The 21340-nt window shown below is 41.0% G+C and overlaps 3 protein-coding genes across 8 annotated transcripts in view; 1 reads left to right on the plus strand and 2 right to left on the minus strand.

The window, feature by feature from the left end:
* Nucleotides 1-271: 271 nt before the first annotated feature.
* Nucleotides 272-11153, minus strand: TUG1 (taurine up-regulated 1). Its single transcript, XM_060170524.1, has 5 exons — nt 11132-11153; nt 10632-10902; nt 10404-10531; nt 7804-10186; nt 272-6431 (listed from the first exon to the last, which is right to left on the minus strand). Exons 1-4 carry the CDS (start codon nt 11151-11153, stop codon nt 9735-9737), a joined length of 873 nt encoding a protein of 290 aa, XP_060026507.1. The 3' UTR covers nt 272-6431; nt 7804-9734.
* The window catches only part of MORC2 (MORC family CW-type zinc finger 2), a 40097-nt gene continuing 29261 nt past the window's right edge, over nt 10505-21340 (plus strand). For 3 of the 6 annotated variants that reach the window (XM_060121265.1, XM_060121266.1, XM_060121267.1), the window contains exons 1-2: nt 10508-11742; nt 20352-20405. In XM_060121265.1, the coding sequence (XP_059977248.1) occupies nt 11675-11742; nt 20352-20405 (122 nt within the window). In that variant the 5' untranslated portion in view covers nt 10508-11674. Of the gene's footprint in view, nt 11743-20351; nt 20406-21340 lie in introns of all 6 variants that reach the window. The other 3 variants (XM_060121268.1, XM_060121269.1, XM_060121270.1) reach the window with 2 other exon arrangements.
* LOC132503880 (small ribosomal subunit protein eS27-like) lies at nt 12746-12994 on the minus strand. Its single transcript, XM_060120732.1, has one exon. The coding sequence runs from the start codon at nt 12992-12994 to the stop codon at nt 12746-12748; it is 249 nt and encodes an 82-aa protein (XP_059976715.1).

The raw sequence follows: 21340 nt of genomic DNA on the forward strand, positions 1-21340 counted from the left end.
TGTAGATTTTCTTATATGGCTGAACCATGTATTATGTAATCAATTCTTTGCTGATAGTTTTTTGTATATTTTTCTACCATGTAATTAATTTTTATGCTTCTGTAATAACCTAAACATTGTCAGTTCCTGTTCCATTTTATATTCTGGATTGGAAAATAATTTCAGTGTGGCCTTGACCTGTAGTTTAGCATTTGGATCTGTCAAGTTTTGCTATTGGTAGATAGTAGTAATATTAGGACTCAATTTCAAGTAATAGAAACCCAACTCAAAGTAACTTAAGCAAAGAAGGGCATTTATTGGTTCACATAACTGGAAAGTCCAGGGGATATACTTGCTTCAGGCACGGTTGGATCCAGGGGCACAAACATTGTCATCAGGACTCAAGTCTCTCCAACATTTGGCTCTGCTTTCCTCTGTACTGGCTTCATTCTTTGACTGGCTCATTTGATATGGTGGGCCCTGTTGGTCTGAGCTTTTCATCCTACAGAGCTAAGCAACCTCAGTAGAGCTTCTGAGCTTCTCCTCCACAGTTCACTAAACTCTTAGGGTTGGGTATCACTGGACCAGCTTGAATCAAACGACCATTCCTGAACCAATCACTATGGCCAAGGAGATGGACTGTGCTGATTGATCAGGTCTGAATTACATGTCCACCCATGAAACCTAAGATTAGGTCAGATTGAACCACATGGACTGAAAAGAAGGAGAGGAGGTTCCAAGAAACATCAGGGAGTTGTTGCAAAGAGATGGAATTGATGCTGGTCAATCAAAAACAACTGATGTCAATAGTAAGACCAGATACTGAAAAAGTTTAATCTCTGCTCATAAAATTGTATGGTAACAGCTGGCATTGTTCCTTCCTTGACAATAAATGTATTCTGGACAAAATCATGAGGAGTAAGTTTGTCTTCTAAAAATCATGAGTAAGTTTGTCTTCTACTCAGGAGGCTTGTAATCCATTTGAATGGAATAATCATGTCCAATAGCACACTCTGGATGATACAATAGAGTTTCAATGTAAGTAAACTCAGTGGTCGTGAGTTTGAGAGCCCAACTGTCTTGCTGACATGAAGCAGGACAACCAGCCTCCCACTGGCAAATAGTTCTGTGACGCTCATCAAGTCAGTGGTAAATTTTAAGCTCAGTGGAAAAGTGTTCTTATGTTCCTTTAAGTCTTTTGCCAGGTTGAACTGGTACATTTCTGTGAGTACCGGCAAATCAGATTCATCTCTGTATTACCGTAGAACAGAGCAATGGACAGTGACTTCAATCTGCTCTGCTCTTTCAGATCTGGTAGAAAGGGTCCCAAGTGCTGAAAATGAGCTAATATATATAGGCATAGAGGCTGACTCTGCAGTTAAAAAAAAAAAAAAGCTGCTGGTCAAAGAGTATACAGCATGGTCCTTCCTGTTGTGAACATTAAGTCCTGGTGGGTGAGGTGCAGGCTGCTTCTGTTCAAAACCTCTTGGTGGAACTGGGTATAAGGTAGACCGAGATCAGCTATAGTCTTCTCAAGGACAGCCAGTCTGATTGCAGCAATATGTCAAAAAAGCAGGCAAGGGCTGTGTCAGGTAAATAGGCAAGTAAGGTACTTTCAGCAGGGCCAGCCATATCAATAGCCAGGCTATGATCTAGAAGAACAGGCAGTTTAATATCAAAACTCTGTACATTAGTTTTAACCCTGAGTATTCCAGGGTTAATCCACAGCATTTATTCTGGATACAATTTTCTGATCTTAAAGGGCCAGTCAGGTACAGCAACTTTCATTTTCCTGCTCATCTGCCCAAGAACTTTCAGCTCAGGAGAAGGCTATCTCCTTAATCCAGACTTGAGGTTCTGTTTAGGAGTCTATGCTACATCTGGGAGTGATAGGGTTGGGAGAGCCAGGTTCATCAAGGTTGGCCCTACTTTCTTTGGTAATCAAGTCTCCATCTTCTGTAACTCAGCCCATCTCTGAGAATCATCTTATCAACAAGTCAAGGCCTCAGACTGGTTGAATGGTACTGCTGAAAGATGAGATCTGAGGCATGGAGATAGTAAGATACTAGGTTTGAGTTTTACGCTTTTTCCACCATCAATTCTTATACACAGTGTACATCAGACTCTTGAACAGATGATCATCTTTACCTTTAGTCCCTCATTTTGACAGGATTAAAGGGAATGACTGCCAGTGTAGATCAATGTCTTTTTCGGTCAAGTACAGGAGAAAAAGAAAATCGAGCTGACATTTTGAAGGCAATAGAAAATCTAAGCTTGTAGATAATTTCTTCTTTACAGATAACAGTTGTATATACAAGCAGGCCAGTCATCAGATTTTATTTGTTGAGGGTGAGCAGTATAGAGTAACCAGACTTAGGCCTTGTTTGATGATTTGTAGACTGACTCATAATCACAATTAGTCTAGAGGATAAGAGACAAAAGATATAAAGAAACATTTCCAACATTTAACCAGTGCATTCGTTAAAGTAGCTGAGGACAGCGGGCCCTTAAGTTGACTCTGAAGAAATGAGACTTTTCTCATGGCACAAATCAAAGTCTACTTGTTCTACATGATCTGGTCTGGGAGGAGTTCATGAATCAAATCCCTCCTGAACAGGTAAGTTGTCTTAATACCTGAGAGTATTTCATGACAAGGAATGAAGTCAGCCACTCTGATTCAGTGTAAAACAATAGTACTGAGACAGATGAAATTCCATGAAAACATCCACAAGGACAGGGGACTGTGGTCTTGTGACATTAGGAAGAAGCAGCAGGAAGCTCTTGAGTCTATTGATAAAATCTTTAGCTGCAGGCTTTGGAGATTTCAAGTCAGTCTACATTTCCAGCAAAAGGTAGATGATATGCAATTTGAGATGCCCACCAAGTAAGCTATCATGGCCTGGTCAAAAGGCCTACCTCCACACATCATTAACATCAACAGCTGATGGTACCAGACATCAAAACACCCATCTTAAAATCTCTCTTGGCTGGAAGAAAATTTTCGAAATGGTCACATTTTAAATCACACAGATGAGAAAGGATGTTCAGAGATTGTCCCTTGTGGATCAGATATTACATGTAGTTAGAGCTGAGCATTCTTAATTTTGGAGGCTAGGCAGATGTGCCAGTGACTGAGGAATTGTTTTAGCGATTTTTCAAAGGTTATTAGCTCATTTATCCTGGAAAGAGCAGTTAAACTGAATAAAAACCAAGAAGTAGTGTAACTGCCACTGGCTGAGTGATAGTGACATAGTCTGAGAAGATGAATAATAACCAGGTACCCTTTTAGGTAATGTTGCCAGTCTTTGAATTCTGCTTTCAGTTTATAGTTATCCCTTGCACATGAAGTAGAGTACCATGGCTGAGGATGGGCGGTCCAATGTACAGTTGCTCTAATATGGCCTCAATGAGACATCAACTTCAGCATCAGCTTCAATACCTGGCGATTCATGTATCCAAGGAGGATCAAGACTTCAAGGTCATGTATTTCAAGTACCACTAGAGCATCTGGTGTTTGTGAAAGAAGCTGGGTAAGGGGGTTTGTCAGTGTAGAGTATGTATGAATTGCTCTCTGGCTATATCAAATCCAGGAATCACTGGAAGTCCATCTGTAGGTAGAGGGCTATTACTCTAGGTCCATTTGATACCACTTTCGGCCCATATGACTACTCTGGGGGGCAAAGATATGCCCATCTTCTTGTACTTTTCTGAGTTTGCCCACGGTAGTATTCCTAAGAATGTTCAGCATCAACTGAACATGGATGGTGTTGGGTAGAGGTACAGAACAGAATGCCTTCAGGTTGAACATACTGTTGTCTAGGGCAGTGGTTTTCAAACTGTGTTCTGAAGAATTCTAGCTGTTGTAAAGAAGTCTCCTTAGGTGTCACCATGGTGGTAAAGTAAGATGCTTGTGGCAGGTTTCAGGCCCCCCACTTCTGCTTCCTCCAGAGCAGCTTCACTTTTACTCTGGGCTTCCATAAAGTTTTCATTCAAAGGGCTTCATGGCCACAAAGCCTTTGGAAAACCAATGATCTAAGAATAAGTTGTTCACAAAATGCTGAAATACAAAAAATAGGTCACAGAAACCAGAAACTGTGTGAGCAAAGCCTGTGGTAAGCCAAGGTGTTTTCCTATTTATTCTTTCCCTAATGTGGGCCACATTACAAAATGAAGTTAACATTCAAGTCTGCTACAAATTCAGACTGCCTGAAATTGGGCTTGTAAGTGACTATCAGAGAACAAGACTATTGGTTTTAAGTGACAATAGTGCTGGGGGTTTTGCAGTCAGCATACAGCTGCAAAATGCATTCATTTCTTTGTTAATATTATTTCAAAAATTCCCTGGCTGGATGACTTCTCTTCAAGTATTAATAAGATCTCAGTGGGCCACACTCAAATCCTAAGAAAATATCTCCTTCTCACCCCTCCTCCCCCTTTTCTCTATTCTCCTCCTCCCTTCCCTTCCCAGTCTCCTCACCCACCTGAGATGCAATTCCCTTAAACTAGATTTACAGCACAATTCTAAGGACAGAAAAGTATATTGCTAAATGTCATGGAATTCATCTAATTTTGTGGCAGAATTAACTCCCTCATCCCCATCCCATGTATCCCCACAAATCTTCTAGAGGTTTCTTTGACAGAAAATGAAGGTAACTGTCAAGATGTGGGGCTCTCAGATGAGGAAGACATACTAATTCAAGTAGTTATTGACAAGGCATAAAAAGGGGGGGGTTTCAAAGATGCTGTTTATTCCTGGGTCTCCAGGGTAATCTGTTGGCAATCAGGAAGCACTGGCTATACTGCTTTAGAGCAGTTTTCCCATTCCACTAAAAGGAATGCTGCAAAAATAACTTTCTGTGCTTGATTAAACTTAGGACACACTGGACCAAACAGCTAAACGAGGCTCTTTACAGCAAGCCTTCTGAGATCCTTTAATACACTATACTGCATTATGAATCAGGGAAGGGGACACATTTACAGTATTTTACCACCTTACTGGACTACAGAAGCTCTATGATATATATTATATGTGTATATCAAATATATACATACACACACACATATATATGAACAGTACTGTTCTAAAAAAATTGATGGCTCATTCTATGTAAATATTAGTTTGGGGATAGAGGACCACAGGTAGATCTTGGTGTCCAGGAATATTAGTAAGAATTAAAAAAAAAAAAAAGACATGATATAAACAGGGATCTCCAATCAACTAGGCCATCTTTGGGAAGACCATGAAGATGGATGAAAGATCCAAAAGCACCTCTGTGTTTCATAATGGGTAATCTTGCTGTCAAATAAACATTTTCTTTGTTGACTGGACAGTCTACCACCATGGAAACAGTCTACTCCTAAACGTCAGAGATGCTGTATTGGAATTCTGGTCTAGGTACAGCTATCACAAGATTACATATATGACATCCTGACTGATTGAGGGCACCAGATCAGGAAGTTGTAAACTTTTCTGGGGTTCCCACTCTCCAGTTATTTTAACACTGGGTAAAACAGAGGCTAAGTTAATTCCAAGGAGAGAACTGGACTAGGAGTCAGAAGGCCTGGCCTCTACCACTTTGTAGCTGTGTCACCTTGGATAACCTTTTAAATTTCCATTTCCTCATTTGCAAAAAGGGATTATAATTTGTGTTATTTGATAATTGAGATTAATGCATGTAAAAGTGCTTTGAAACTGTAAAGTGCTATATAAACATAAGGGATTACCATATAGGTTCTACCTGGATGTATCAAGAGGCCTTTTCTGGAATCTGATTGGAGTTTTGTGAGATGCTGTTAGGTAAAGGGATTCCTTGGTAGAATTTCTTACATTTGTGTGAAAAGTTCTGGTTCCTGAGTAATCCCAAAGAAGATGCTGTGAGTTCACTGTGCCTTTGTTTTAATCCCAATGGGTCAGAATATCTGCTTGCTCATTCAGTAGGTTACTACAGATTTGACATGGAAAAAGAATGGGGTCCAGATTAGATACTTCCTGAATTTCAATCATTTAAGATAGTGGGGCATGGTCCAATGTGGTTCTCAAAAAGATGTTGCCATTCTTCAGACAGTGCTGATAACTAAAAATCCCCTGGTCCAAATGTATTATGTGTCTCTGAAGGCTTTAACTGAAGAAACGAAATGCACACTCATGGAACAAACAGCCTTTGTTGTGATAAAATAGCTTCAGCTATTTGGCTTGAGGAGTTTGACTTCACTACAAAGGGCTGTGTTGAATCTCGGTAGAACAGGACAGGAGTGGAGGTGAAGGCCACATCATGATGATTTGCTGGATGCCTCCTGGGTCACAGTGGTCCACTGGAATGATGTCTTCTTCAGTAGTAAGGTGGTAGAATCACCATGGGCAAAAATCCAGGTACCAGATCTGTAGGCTGATGGAATAGCACAAAGGTGGTCAGACGGTCCAGGTGAACACTCGGCAACCAGGAGGCACAGGACTGGAGGGGAGAGGGACAAAACATATAAGATAACAAATGCTTGGAATTACAAAGAAAGGACTCTAACACTGGGGTGGGGCTGCTGTCAGCACATCAGCTGCTTGACGGATACTAATTCTTGACAAGCATGGCTTAGAAGCTGACAGATGATAAATGGGGGAAAAAGCCTTATGATTAACGATCAGTGATGATAAGAACAGAAAGAGTTCTCTGGTAAAGACTGTTTCCTGACTCTTGAGGACAAACTGTCTTGGGAAGCAGCAAATAGGAACTGCCCCAAGTCTCATACTTTGGGGTAGTAATTTGATTGTATTCAGGTTGCTGGGCAGTGGTTGGTGGAGAAAGAAGTGGCTCCAAAGGTGGTATGAGAACTGGATTTAATTTTATATACCAACACCAAAGCAAAGCAAAGCAAAGGAGATACTGTTGTTCTTCCTTTCCAATGCCTTTCACAAATTGTCTTATGGTCTTGTATTTGTAAAAGCTATCCTTAATTACATTTTCATAAGATTCCATCTTGAGTGCAAGAGAATAAGGTACGCAGGGAATAAGGCCCTGGCCCTTGCACCCCTCTGTAATACCCTATGCAGCAGAGCAGTTTCTCTTTATATTTGAGGGCTCCCTAAGTCTTTTTTTTTTTTTGCGGTACGCGGGCCTCTCACTGTTGTGGCCTCTCCCATTGCGAAGCACAGGCTCTGGACATGCAGGCTCAGCGGCCATGGCTCACAGGCCCAGCTGCTCCGTGGCATGTGGGATCTTCCTGGACTGGGGCACGAACCCGTGTCCCCTGCATTGGCAGGCGGACTCCCAACCACCGCGCCACCAGGGAAGCCCCTCCCTAAGTCTTTTTAAAGTTAGAATTAAAAAATAATAAAGTATGAAATAAAGGAAGAGACATGGCCCAAAACTAGTGACTTTTTCCCTAATCAGGAGTAATTAGGTTATCACACAGCAACTAAGCAAACATTTATTGAGTGCTTATTCTGAGATCGCCTGTTCTCTAAATTCCTTCTTTTTACTAATGCTTCATCATATGTGGTAATGTCTGGGCAAAGATTCCCAAGACAAAGCCCTTGCTTTCATGGGGCTTGCTATCTGGAGAGAGCTAATGCATGCAAGAAAGGACTTTATAAGCTACTTGTATACAAATATAGATAAAAGATATATAACAGCACATTATAAAACTTAAAAAAGATCATTTCTGCCTAAAGTTAGGAAATTCATGAAGGAAACAGCATCTGAGTTGGATACTGAATAAATGGCAGTTTTGATAGGTGAAGAAGCGGAGGAAGGCATTCCAGGGTAGAGAAGAGAGCACAAACAAAAGTGCAGAGATGGTAAAGAATAAGGCATTTTGGAAAATGGCAAGTACCGTAGTTCACTGTGGGTGGAGCATCGCCAGAGTTTGCACTGAGAGTGTGGCGAAAATTCAGGTCTCCGAATTCCCAGTAATAGCGCTGGTGGCAGTGTTTGCTCAGTCATTGTCTCTTTTCTCTAAGCGAGGAAAACAGTCCCCAAATTCAAAAATAAAAAAATCCAGCTCCCAAGTTCCTGTCACATCTTGATAATCTCTTCCAGGTCCCAGATCCAGTTCTTGAAAATCTGGAAATCTGGAGTCCACGCCGTGACTACACCGAAGGACATCTGTTCCAGCGAGAGCAGAACGCTGTAGTGAAACACTTTCAACCTCCTATCCTGGACAGCTCATGTTTTGTCACAGAATTTCAAGCTTTGAGTTCCAGTTGTTTTTTTCCTCCTTTCTCCTGAGGAAAGCATCTTATCACCACAGTCTTAAGATTCTTTTGAGGTACATCCAGATTTAATTACAGAAGAGCTAAAAGACCAACACATCTTTCTCCAAAACAGTCACTCCTCTGGAATTGAGATCCTTTGTCTCTGCCTTCTAGGTAAAGGTAATAGTCAATTGATTTTTTTCCCAGATGTTTGTATTAAATAGCAGAACCGGCTAACATCTAACAAACAAAACACTTAAGTGGGTTTGTGTTTGCTTGCTTAGAACTGTACCACTGGTAAGCACCACTCCACAAATTGAAAATGTTTGAAATCCAAGTGTTCAAACATTTCTATAGTGTTTGCTGGATAATGGCCTGGAATTTGATAAAAGCAGCTGACAATTAACAAAAAAGCAAAAACTGGCATTTTGGCCATCTTAGTAACACACTTGCAAGCAAAGAGAATACAAAGCAGGCCGGAAGCAGGGGGGAAAGGTAGGTTTGAAACACTTGCAATCTACTGATTTTGAGGTTCAGCAGACGTTCTAACAAAACTTTTCAGAGAATGTTAACCTTCAATTAATAAAGACAAACCCCCAAACATCTTCAGGAATTCCATGCCTGGTTCAGTTTGTTCCAGTCAGCCAGCTTGCTAAAAATCCACCTGCACCATTAATTAGCTGGACTTGGCAGCACCATTTAAAAATAAGCCTGCTCACTACCAACCACACAAACTAAGAATATAAAATAGGAGCAAGTAACGGATGGCAGCCATGGTCATGGAAAATGGTCAATGAAACAGAAAGGTAGTCAGGCACCAGAAAATAAAAAGTTGTTGGGCCAAAGATTAAACAGGCTTCTTGATACTAGAGAACACATCCACTCCTACTTTTAGCTGCTTTATATTGGGTGCCACTGTACCATATGCGTCAGCCACCTTTCAGGCAACCCATGGTGAAAAGACTCAGAATAGAAGCCAAGCAGTGGAGTGTTCTAACCCCGAATACCCACTATGCATAGAACAGCTCACATATCCCAGGGATTCAACAGGGGCTTCAAATTGGTTGTGACGGGTCCCGAATGACATCTAGGCCTCAGTTTCCTCCTTGTGGCAAGTGAATTGTGGTTCTTAACTCTTCTGGGTCACAGCCCCCTCTGAAAACTTGCTGCCGATGGATCCTCATTCCCCTAAAATACATATTCCCACTAATTTTTGCACACGATTTCAGGGAATTTGGGAATATCCAACTCCAATCCAAGGTTCCCAGGTTCAAAATCCAAGGATTGGACAATTGCTAAGTTTTCTTACAACTCAAAACAAACAAACAAAAAAGCCAACCATTACGAACAATAATCATCCCTTACATTCACCGACGCTTTATAGTTTACAAAGCGCTTTCAACCCCACAAACGTTGATAGAGGAGGAAACTGAGGCGCAGACAAATTACCAAGTGACTTGCCTAAGGTCACTCGGCCAGCTGGTGGCTAGGCCCGGAAGCAAACCCAGCTCTTCCGACTCCGGAGCTTGTCTCTCCACCCCGGAGCTGCCGCCAGAGCTCCCGCCCCTCACTAAGGCGGCATAAGGAGAAAAAGGCAAAGTAGGAAGCCCACCACCAACCATCCCCCGGCCCCCTCCTGCCCGCCCAACTGGGTCCTTGCAGGCCCCGAAGGGTGGCGCCAGGCCTCCAGGCCGGCCCCGGCCACCCCAGCTTCCCCGGCCGCGCCAAATCCCGCCGCCTCCCCGGGAGCGGGGCGGAGCAGCTGCCCGCCACCGCCGACCACCCGGACGACTCCTCGTCGAATCGCAAACGCATAGGCCGCCGCCCGAGTTCTGCGTACAAGAAGAAAGACGCGGCGCGAGCGCCAACGGCCACCGGGCGCGCGCCGCGGCGGCCGGGCCTGCGCCCCAAGAGCTGGATGCCAGAGCAGGAGAAAGAGCCGCCAACCGATCGCTCGATCGACCGCGCGCCCGCTCCTTCGCCCTACCAGACCGGGAAGGGGGGGAGGGCGCGCCAGGGCTTCTTCGAGTTAGGGGCCTGACTCCCCGGCGATGAGACAAGATGGCTCCTCCGGTCCGCGCCGCAGCTGCCGTCCCGGCTGCGTCGCTCGGCCCGCCCCCGGTACTGTTTCTTTAAATGGCGGAGAGGGTCAAGAAAGCAGGAAGAGAGGCGCGCGCACTCACGTGACAGGGGAGTGCCCGGCTAACAAAATCCGGTCACGTGGAGACACGCTACCCACCAATCAGGAGGCTTCGCATCAGGGCGGGGGCGGGAGGAGGGGCGGCTCTGTGATTGGCCGAGTGCGCCGCGGAGGCCTCGGGGGCTTGGGGCGTCGGGGAGTGCGCGAGGCGGCCCGGGTTGTGTGCACTGGCGGAGACAAAGCGGTGGCTGAGGTGGCAGAGGCGGCAGCGGCAGCGGCGGCGGAGCAGCCCTAAACGCCGAAGTTTGTGGTGCTGAGTCCAATCACCATCTCATCCAAAGCGGCGCGCGGGCGGCTGGTTTCGCGGCGGCGGCGGCAGCGGCGGAGGCGGAGGCGGCGGCAGCACATGGTTCCAAGAGCGCGCTGCGGTTGTTGGGTTCCAATTCCGTGGGGAGGGACAAAGGCAGCTGTGAGCGCCGGGCAACGCCCGGTCGGGTGGTGCGCTCGCCACTGTCCTCGATCCGGGCCTTGAAAGCTGGGACTAACTCCTCCGTGAGGAGGAGACCACGGGACCGAGGCCCAGTCAGGGCCTTAGAGGCTGAGGCCGGTGTCTGAGGGAAGTGGGGGAGGGGCGCGGCCCGCCTGAGTTAATTTGGGCGGGTCAATTCTGTGGCTACTTAGAGGGTCATTGTGAGGTAATTTGACCCACTACCCTGACGAAATTGGGGCACACAGCAAGCTAGGTTTGGTCCGGGCTTTGAAAACAGAAATCGGTCTTCAGCGCTTAGGAGATCTTTCAGTTAGGAGGTGGTGAAGCCGGAACTAACGCCATATGCACTTCATCAACATCGTGGTCACCAGTCTGGGGCTAATTTAAGGATCCTGGGATCATTGATGGCGAAGACATGGGTGGTTGTCCAGTTTTATGACTGAAGTTGCTAAATTTCCAGATTGGTAAATTTCCTCACAGGAAATTTAGAGGAACAACAACAAAAAAGGCTCGAAGAACATGAAGATGGAGCAGTAATTGAAACACCAACTCCAGTATCATCTACTCAAGGACCAACCACATTCCACTCCGTGAACTGTCGCAAATTAACGCTGAAGCTCCTTAAGACTACACGTTTATGACGTAGTTCCAAGATATTACATCATAGTCATTGAGAAGATTAAAAAAAATGTAAAGGAGAAATCGATTTTTGTTTTAGACATCTTTTTGAATATATCTCGGTTAAATACTAGGTAACCTTGTTTAACTAAGGAGCACAGATTTACCAAACCTTTATTGGAAGGAATCCTGAAAAATCTGTTCCATTGTAAGCTTATAGTTCCCAGTTAGTGGGTAAAGAACTGGAGACCTCATTGCACTCATGGCTTTCACAAATTACAGCAGTCTGAATCGAGCTCAGCTAACGTTTGACTATCTACACACAAATTCGTAAGTATCCTATAGGTGCCACTGAGATCACTGATAACTCGTTGCTTGATATTAATATGGAAATCCTTTTCCCAGAAAATTTTGCATTTTTACTTTTTGGGATGTGTCACTGGATGAGTCTTGAACTCTTTATGGAAGAACTGAGATCAGTGAAATGTTTGTTGCTAATCCAGAAGAATATGATCTTCCTTTATTGGATCAAAATTTATTTGATCAAATGCAAGCTAGCTCCTTGAAGTCAGTATATTGAGTTGTTTCATTCAAGTGTTTGATAGGAATCCAACAAGTACTGTTCTTTGGATCGCCAAAAGTTGGACTATTCTAGTATCAACTCCTTCTCTTTGGTGACAACAGCCAAAACAGTTGGCTTCTAACAAGTCTTTTCTTTCTAAGAAGGAAAAAAGAAAAAAAAAGGAATGAAGACGTTTAAATGGCAACTTGTGAGAAGAAATTTTTTCCCCAGAAAACAGTTGGTTTTATTTTTCTGGGAAATTCATCCTCATCCACTGTAGTTTTTTATGCTAAGCAGGAAGTGATCACTTGGTTAAACCCGTGATTTAAATAGCCTTTCCCCAAAATGTATGCAAATCATTGGACACATACTGTGTTCATAGTTCTTGAGTTTGTGAGGAGATTACCATCACTCCACATTGGTCTGGAATGTTTTAGGGTTAATCCTTATGCCCACTCTTTTGGAAGTGATGCAGTGGGGGTATAACTATTTAGTCCTTTAGTACATTCATTTGGCACTTTTGAGATGAAGGTAAGTATTTTCTCATTTTGGTACCTGGAGAGGTGGCGAGCAGCTAAATGAATGGCCCAGAGTTCAGAAGAACCACCTTCAGGGTTGAGAACATAGACTTCAGTTATCTAGTAATAGTACAATAACTTAGCCTTTTATGGGAAAGAACCACATATTTGTGATAACGTCTGTAATTTTTTTTTTTTAATCCAAAATATGTTTATTGGGATGGTTTCCCATTCATCTTGATTCTGGGGGCTTTTAGTGCTGCTTCCGTCTGAAGGAGCATTCTTCCGTAAGCCTTGCTTTTCCTCCTGTAGGCTGACAGAGGACAGTAGAGTAGCCGACACACAAAACTACTGTTTGTGCATGGCTAAAGATGGTGGTGATTTTATAGCATCCTGGGCATTTCACGTCCATGAAATAGGAATTGAGGCTCTGCACCAGGTGCTTCGTCTTGTGTTTCCTCTTTTCTGGAGAGGGATGAAGGAGATCCTTTGTGAGAGGCATGATCTTGTGGGGAGGCCATCACTGTTGGAAAGGACGTCTGTAATTTTTTTGTTTGCTGTTTTTCCTATAGAGGAAATCAAAATTTTCTGAGTAGTGAAGCGAGTTGCCAAATGAGAACCTGGTTTTGTTTTGTTTAGGAAGATTCTTACTGAACTAGAGTGTTTAAGTAGGTATTGCAGAGTCACCTAGGTGAATTCTCAAGCTGTGGATAATGAATCTGAAATCCAGCTAGATAAGGTCTCTGATCAAAGGTTATACCCATCTAGCTCATAGTATAGCCAAGGGCAGTATCCTTTAGTATCCTTTTGTGTATTTGAACTGCCACGTTAAGAACAAGTAGTGGAAGGCCACTTAGCTGTTCACAGATGCTTGTGTTTGTTAAATTCAGTTGTGAATTTTGGAATGAGGGGCCAAAACACTGATATTCTTGGAAGACCATAACGAGAGTTCAGAAACTAGGTTGTTCCAGCTTCCCCAAAGACTTTATTTGATAATAAAATGATAGTAACAACAGTTAATTGCTTCATGCCAGTCACTTTTAAACATGGTCTAAAGTAATCTTTATAGCAGCCCTACTGGAATAAGGGTTATTCCTATTTTGCATTTGAGGAGACTGAGGCTCAAAGAGATTAAGTTACATGCGAAAGGTTACACAGCTGCTAAGTGGCAGATGTAAGGCACCAAGATTGAAGGCAGTAAGATTTATCTGGCCACATGGTTAGTGCTTTTAACCATTAGGCAAGACCTCCTGTAGTCAGTTTTACTTTGTTTCCTTGTCTATAAGCAAAGGGTTTACTTACCACTTTAAAAGTCTTCAATTTTAGTTTATCTCGAACCTTTTATTTGAGGATTCTGGGATATTTCTCTGTATTTCTTTTGCTATTTTATAGTTTGTTAATAGAACAGAGCAAAGGCAAAGAATTGAACCTCAGTTGAGTCACTTGTTTGAAATTGGAGAATTTTCTGGGAATTTGACTTATCGTGTTGAATTGGAACCACTTGCTTGCATAAGCATTTTGAGGGTTGGATGTATCATTTTGGAAGCTCTGGAATTTATTACCTGGATCACACCTTAGAAGTTGTTTACTTCTGAATGTGTCCAGTCCTGCCAGAAGAAAATATGAACCCCCGAACACCTAGATAAGTTTTTGGTTTGTAGCCAATTTCAGGACCTTTCTTTATTGTGACTTGACTGGAAGTTCATTTCTAGAGGAAACAGATTTTTAATTTTCATAAAATGTGACTTGTTAATAGTAATGAAGGTAGATATATCTCCTCTGGGTTAAATGATGCAGTGTTACCTTTGGAGAAGGGAGGACTTGCCTTCTGCTTTATTCTAATTAAAAAAAAAAAACAAGACCATTTTAGGGTGTCTGACATCTACAATATTGCCATATTGAATTGTGAAAAAAGTGACCCTTTATCTCCCATTTAGCAGAGTCCAGGATAGAAATCAGTGTGGTGCAGTAAAAAGAGCATGGGCTTGGGAGCCAGCCAAACTTATGTTTGACTGCTTCCTGGCTGTGCCCTTGGGTAGGTCAACTTATCTGAGCCTCAGTTTCTTCATGTACAAAATGGGGCTAATCTGACAATGTTTATGAGAATTATGTAAAATAATGTTTATAAGGTAATTAGTTCCCATATGGTTCACAGTAAATATTGAATAAATGGTGACAGTTATTTGTTTTATTTATAATATTACCTCATATAAACCAAAAGTTGGTCAGTGTGGTAGCTACTTGCTGTTTGGTGGTAGTCATTAGGCAGATTAATTTTTAGTAAATTCTGGAGCATCTGTTGGAGATGATAAACCCCTGCCTTAAATTAAAAAATTTTTTTTGTGTTAGGTCTTCAGTAACTGTTGATGGTTATTCTCTTGATTATATCAGCATTAAGGTTTGAAGCAGGCCTGGGAAATTCTAACATGAAGGTCTTAGGCTAATTTGCTTTAATATTGCATGTTGCTCATATGAAATGATTGAAGTTAGAATTAACTTCAGTCAATGAACTACTAAATGTAGTTTTATGCTGTTACTGCTCTTTGGTGATGGATTTTGTGACTGCTACTAAAATGTTCATGAGTAGTCAAGGGCCAGATACCAGATGTAGCGATGGTAGTGATGTTCCTTTGGCATAAGGGGCGTATCTTAAATCACTCTGTATGCAGTATTGCTAAGTGCTCTGATAGAGCAGGGTGCTTAAGTATAAGATGCCTGTTTTCTATGTCTCTTCGTGTCTGCACATTTAATAACTTATTATCTTGGCCATATATTTTTGGGTTGTTTTCTTGGTATGTGAAGTGAATGTAAAGGAACCTTTCATCTCTAGAGACCATATATCTTATAATTTATAATCCTGTTGAAATGTGGGTTCACACTCTGACTATGTTAAAGCCATTAGAATGTAAAATGGTTGCTCTAGAATTTTTATCTTTATTTTCTAGCAGTTAAGGCAATTAACTCTTAACAGCATATCCAAGAATTCAGCAGAAGCTATCACTGTGTGATGGGGTTATGGATAATCTATGGCTTTAAATTCAGGCTGAATATAAATAGACCATTTTCCTTACATAATGAGTAGATTTACACTTGAATTTGTCACTGGAAATGCTGAGCTGCAAAGTTATTTTGATCGTAGCACAAATGGTATAAAAGCCACAATCAGTTGAAAGTGAAAGAGGTTGTTAAAAATCTTTGTCTTTTTCCAGATGGTTGATCTTTCTTGGATCACATGCAAAGAATCTTTAGGTCTGTGAAGAAAATAATTTCCTTTGATACTTATACAGATATCTCTCTCTCAACTGCCAGCTAGCAATGAGTACACCTCTTTGAATGTTATTTGAAAAAAAGGGGAGAGCTTACACAGTTGGTACGTTTTTGGTTCTTATGAATTTAAGAGATACTTAGAACTTTGGCTTTAGCATTTGTTAGTAGGATCAGTTATTCACTTGGAGGTTTGGAGAAGAATCCGAGTGTTGTTTCTGACCTTACCAACAGTTGTCACAAAAGGCTCCTTTTATGATGTGTCAGCACACATCACAAAAGCACCCCTTAGCTACATTTTAAAGTATCTGTTAACTTATCTGAAATATGTATTGTGGAACAGCATTGATACTGTGCGGAACAACGAAGACATTTGGAATGTTTTCTTTAGATTCTAAATGTACAAGACACTTTTCTAAGCATTGTGTAGAAAGCAGTAAAAACTTAGCCAGAAGTGCTCTTTGTGCTTGCCCTTTTGAGATATTATTGAACTCTAAATGTCTTTAATTTTCATGTGAAACAATCAGAAATATGTATTGGTGAGAAGCAATTGCTGTTTCTGTTTTTGATTTCTTTGCCCTGATGGCAAAGGTATCAGAATTAGTTTTCCAGATTATTGATATTCACCATTGTCACTACCAAAGGCCAGATAATCCCAAAGATTTCTACATACAAATTGTAGTCTCATTCTTACTAAGATTGTACTCTTGTTTTTTTTCCAGGAGCTATATTTCTGATATTCCTTGACTTCAAGTACAAATTCTTTTTGAAATGAGAAATATTGCAGTAGAATTTGTTACTTTACATTTTAGCCTTCAAAATTAAAAAGAAAATTTAGGGGGCTTCCCTGGTGGCGCAGTGGTTGAGTCCACCTGCCAATGCAGGGGACACGGGTTCGTGCCCTGGTACGGGAAGATCCCACATGCGGCAGAGAGGCTGGGCCCGTGAGCCATGGCCGCTGAGCCTGCGCGTCTGGAGCCTGTGCTCCGCAGCGGGAGAGGCCACAACAGTGAGAGGCCCGCGTACCGCAAAAAAAAAAAAAATTAAAAAGAAAATTTAGAGTATAGAAAACTAATTCACTTTATAAGTTTCTTAGTCATTGCTTAGTCAGACAGGAAAATGATTGGTTGAAAGCTTGAAAACAAAGATTTACTTTTAACTTATATTACCATCATCAAATCACTTTAATTTTCCAGCTTATTTTCCCTATTTAATTAGTTGAAGTAATCAGAATATTTTTTTGTTTCTTCAATTGATAATTTGAAGAATTTAAGGTGATGATTTTAGAGACAAATTTTTTTTTAATGAGTTTGTCTTTTATTTATTTATTTAAATTAATTAATTTATTTTTGGCTGTGTTGGGTCTTCATTGCTGCCTACAGGCTTTCTCTAGTTATGGCGAGCTGTGGTTACTCCTGGTTGTGGTGCGCGGGTTTCTCATTGCAGTGGCTTCTCTTGTTGTGGAGCAAGGATTCTAGGCACGTGGGTTTCAGTAGTTGTGGCTTGTGGGCTCTAGAGTGCAGGCTCAGTAGTTGTGGCGCATGGGCTTATTTGCTCCGTGACATGTGGCATCTTCCTGGACCAGGGCTTGAACCCGTGTCCCCTGCATTGGCAGGTGGATTCTGTTTTTTTTTTAATATTTTAAAAATTATTTTAAAATTTATTTATTTTTTAGTATCTTTATTGGAGTATAATTGCTTTACAGTGGTATGTTAGTTTCTGCTGTATAACAGAGTGAATCAGCTATACATATACATATATCCCCATATCTCTTCCCTCTTGCGTCTCCCTCCCTCCCACCCTCCCTATCCCACCCCTCTAAGTGGTCACAAAGCACCGAGCTGATCTCCCTGTGCTATGCAGCTGCTTCCCACCAGCTATTGGTTTTACATTTGGTAGTGCATATATGTCTATGCCACTCCCTCAGTTTGTCCCAGCTTACCCTTCCCCCTCCCCGTGTTCTCAAGTCCATTCTCTAGTAGGTCTGTGTCTTTATTTCTGTCCTGCCCCTAGGTTCTTCATGACCTTTTTTTTTTTTTTTTAGATTCCATATATATGTGTTAGCATACGGTATTTGTTTTTCTCTTTCTAACTGACTTCACTCTGTATGACAGACTTCAGGTGCATCCACCTCACTACAAATAACTCAGTTTCATTTCTTTTTATGGCTGAGTAATATTCCACCATATATATGTGCCACATCTTCTTTATCCATTCATCTGTCGATGGACACTTAGGTTGCTTCCATGTCCTGGCTGTTGTAAATAGAGCTGCAGTGAACATTGTGGTACATGACTCCTTTTGAATTATGGTTTTCTCAGGGTATATGCCCAGTAGTCGGATTGCTGGGTTGTATGGTAGTGCTATTTTTAGTTTTTAAGGAACCTCCATACTGTTCTCCATAGGGGCTGTATCAATTTACATTCCCACCAACAGTGCAAGAGGGTTCCCTTTTCTCCACACCCTCTCCAGCATTTATTGTTTGTAGATTTTTGGTTGATGGCCATTCTCACTGGTGTGAGGTGATACCTCATTGTAATTTTGATTTGCATTTCTCTAATGATTAATGATGTTGAGCATCCTTTCATGTGTTTGTTGGCAATCTGTATATCTTCTTTGGAGAAATGTCTATGTAGGCCTTCTGCCCAGTTTTGGATTGGGTTGTTTGTTTTTTTGATACTGAGCTGCATGAGCTGCTTGTAAATTTTGGAGATTAATCCTTTGTCAGTTGCTCCATTTGCAAATATTTTCTCCCATTCTGAGGGTTGTCTTTTTGTCTTGTTTATGGTTTCCTTTGCTGTGCAAAAGCTTTTGAGTTTCATTAGGTCCCATTTGTTTATTTTTGTTTTTATTTCCATTTCTGTAGGAAGTGGGTCAAAAAGGATCTTGCTGTGATTTATGTCATAGAGTGTTCTGACAGGTGGATTCTTAACCACTGTGCCACCAGAGAAGCCCTTGGAGACACATTTTTAAAATAAATAAAGATATGGATGTTTCTTGCAGGTGTTTTTCCTTGCAAAATTGTGGGGGGGTTTTTTCATGTAAAATAATTAAGAATTGGATTTTAGTCAGAAGAATTTGAGCTCTGTTAGGGGACTTGGAGATAAAATTTCTACATTTTGTTAATACATCATGGTACTGCCTTTGGATCAGCAGCAGATATATTCACTGATCTCATGGGGAAAAGTTCTTCCTAAAATTCCAAGAACTGGTAGTTTTAATTAAAAATTTGCATTTGTAAAAATTTGAAGATTTATTTGAGGAAAAACCAGTGTTCCTGGACACTTGAAATTTGGGTATTTATTTTATAAACAAGCGTTTTACAATTTGTTTTGAACAATATAGTAAGTGCTCATAGATCCTAGACACTGCTTATTTAGTATTGATATATTTCATTCTCAATTTTTAGAAATTTTCACTTTATCTATTGGCTGAAACTTTACATACAAAAAAATCAACTGGAATAACATGGTTATTTTTGAAAAATTGATGATGGTAATATGTGGGTTAATGCTTTTATATTTTCTTTAATCAAAAGTCAGAGTTTCAGGACTCCCCTGGAGGTCCAGTTGTTAAGTCTCCGTACTTCCACTGCAGGGGGCACAGGTTCCATCCCTGGTCAAGGAACTAGGGTCCCACATGCCACAAGGTGTGGCCAAAGAAGAAATATGTCAGAGTTTCTAGGTGGTTCTAGGTAGACACATCTACTTTTATATCTAACGAGGACTATTATGGGAAACAGCACAAATTAAAGAAGGTATAAATGGAGGAAGAAATGTAAGGAGACATCTTACACATAAACATCATCTTTATTGAGCTCTGAATAACATGGTAATTGTGAACTTATCCCATTCACATTTTGAGCAGCCTCCTAGAGGAGGAGATGACCATTGGCTACCCTCCTTGAAAGGGCTAACTTGAACAAGGGCCCTAGGAGGCCACACCAACCCCTTATCCTCTTAGGATAAGGAGGAATTGTTTAAGAGTGTCTTGGATTCCTTTCTTTAATGTGGAGAAAGTTTTGTTTTTGGCCAAAATCAGGGAATGTCAAGAAATGGATTATTTTCTTTCTCCCCACTTTCAAATGGAGTATTTTTGCTTATAAATTGCACAAAACTGAATGGGTTTTCACCAGTAAATCACACAAAGGTATTGGTAAAGCTGAATGCTAGCAATTTGTCCTTTGAGAATTCTTAAGAGATATGCAGAAACTGACAGCTGGTTAAGGCAATGAAAAATGAAATATAGGCATTTTTCAGGGTAGAATACGAATAGTGAAAAACACTGTTTTAGAAGTAGTACACATAGGAATCTTTGAATGTTTTAGAGTGGGTTCCTCTACTCAAAATAGTAAGAATAAACATTTTTGAGTAGATAGCAGGACTTGACAGGTTAACACTTGAGGACTACTAGTGAGCTCTGGAAAGACTTGAATTGTGGGGAAATTTAAACTTCAGTAATGTAAATTGATGATGCAAATGACAATTTTAGGTTTTTTTTCCCCAAAAACTTTATTTTATAACCTTGACTTTTTATTAGGAATCATAGTTTAATTCCATAATTCTTTTCCTGACTCTCAATATTTATCATTTCAGAACCACTCATGAATTCTTGTTTGGTGCTCTTGCTGAACTAGTTGATAATGCAAGGTATGTAGTCTTCAAGCATACAGTCTCTGCGTGAAAACTTTTTGGGTCGTGTGACCTTTGCTCTCTGAAGACTTGGGAGAAGGGCAATTCTGTTGCAAATGCGACTCATTCCTAAGAAGCCTCTTACCCAAAAAGTATTTTTAATAGCACATTAGTTGATACCTTAATTCATTTATTGCTGTGCTCCAGCCTAAAAATAGTGAATTTATGACCTCCAAAGCTACCTTCCCTTGTGTATTGGAGCAAGATAATTGTAGGGAAAAACAGGGAATTAAGATAAAAATTTAGTTAGCTAATTACTAGGACAGACAAGCTCTGTTTTAATTTGTGCTACCAGGACAGTACACTATCTAATGTCTTTAAAATTATGTCAGAGTTCTGTGTCTTCCCAAAATGTATAATCAGCCCTCTGTATCTGCAAGTTCTGCATCTGTGATTCAATGAACCATGATCGAAAGTATTTGAAAGTTCCAGAAAGTTCCAAAAAAGTAAAACTTGAATTTGTTGCATGCTGGCAACTATTTACATAGCATTTACATTGTATTAGTTATCATAAGTAGCTAGAGATGATTTTAAGTAGACGTGAGGATGTGCATAGGTTATATGCAAGTACTATTACTATTTTATATAAGGGAGTTGAGCATCTGCAGATTTTGGTATTCCTGGGTGGTCCTGGAACCAATCCCCTGCAGATACGGAGGAGTGACTGTATTTTATTGTCAGATGACTCAGGTTGATCAAAGCATCTTCCATTGTTAGCAATTGTGCTTAGAAGCGCTAAGGACTTTTATTTAAGAAGCCTATAAATGTTACTGAGCAAGACTGAAAAGTTTGGGTTGGTTCAGAGATAAATAGCAAAGTCCAAATCAGAAGTCTTTTTATAATTATATCACTAAAATATTATCTCAGTCTTGTTTCTGAATGCAAACATAAAA

This window comes from Lagenorhynchus albirostris, chromosome 14, assembly GCF_949774975.1.
Source record: "Lagenorhynchus albirostris chromosome 14, mLagAlb1.1, whole genome shotgun sequence".
Lineage (NCBI taxonomy): Eukaryota > Metazoa > Chordata > Mammalia > Artiodactyla > Delphinidae > Lagenorhynchus > Lagenorhynchus albirostris.

Coding starts and splice junctions, on each gene's coding strand:
- TUG1 (XM_060170524.1), bottom strand. CDS start 11,153: ATGTTGATGAAGTGCATATGGC. Junction 10,532..10,631: donor GCGCCGCTTTGGATGAGATG/GTGATTGGACTC, acceptor TGTCTCCGCCAG/TGCACACAACCCGGGCCGCC. Junction 10,187..10,403: donor GATGCGAAGCCTCCTGATTG/GTGGGTAGCGTG, acceptor CCTAACTCGAAG/AAGCCCTGGCGCGCCCTCCC.
- LOC132503880 (XM_060120732.1), bottom strand. CDS start 12,994: ATGCCTCTCACAAAGGATCTCCTTCATCCCTCTCCAGAAAAGAGGAAA.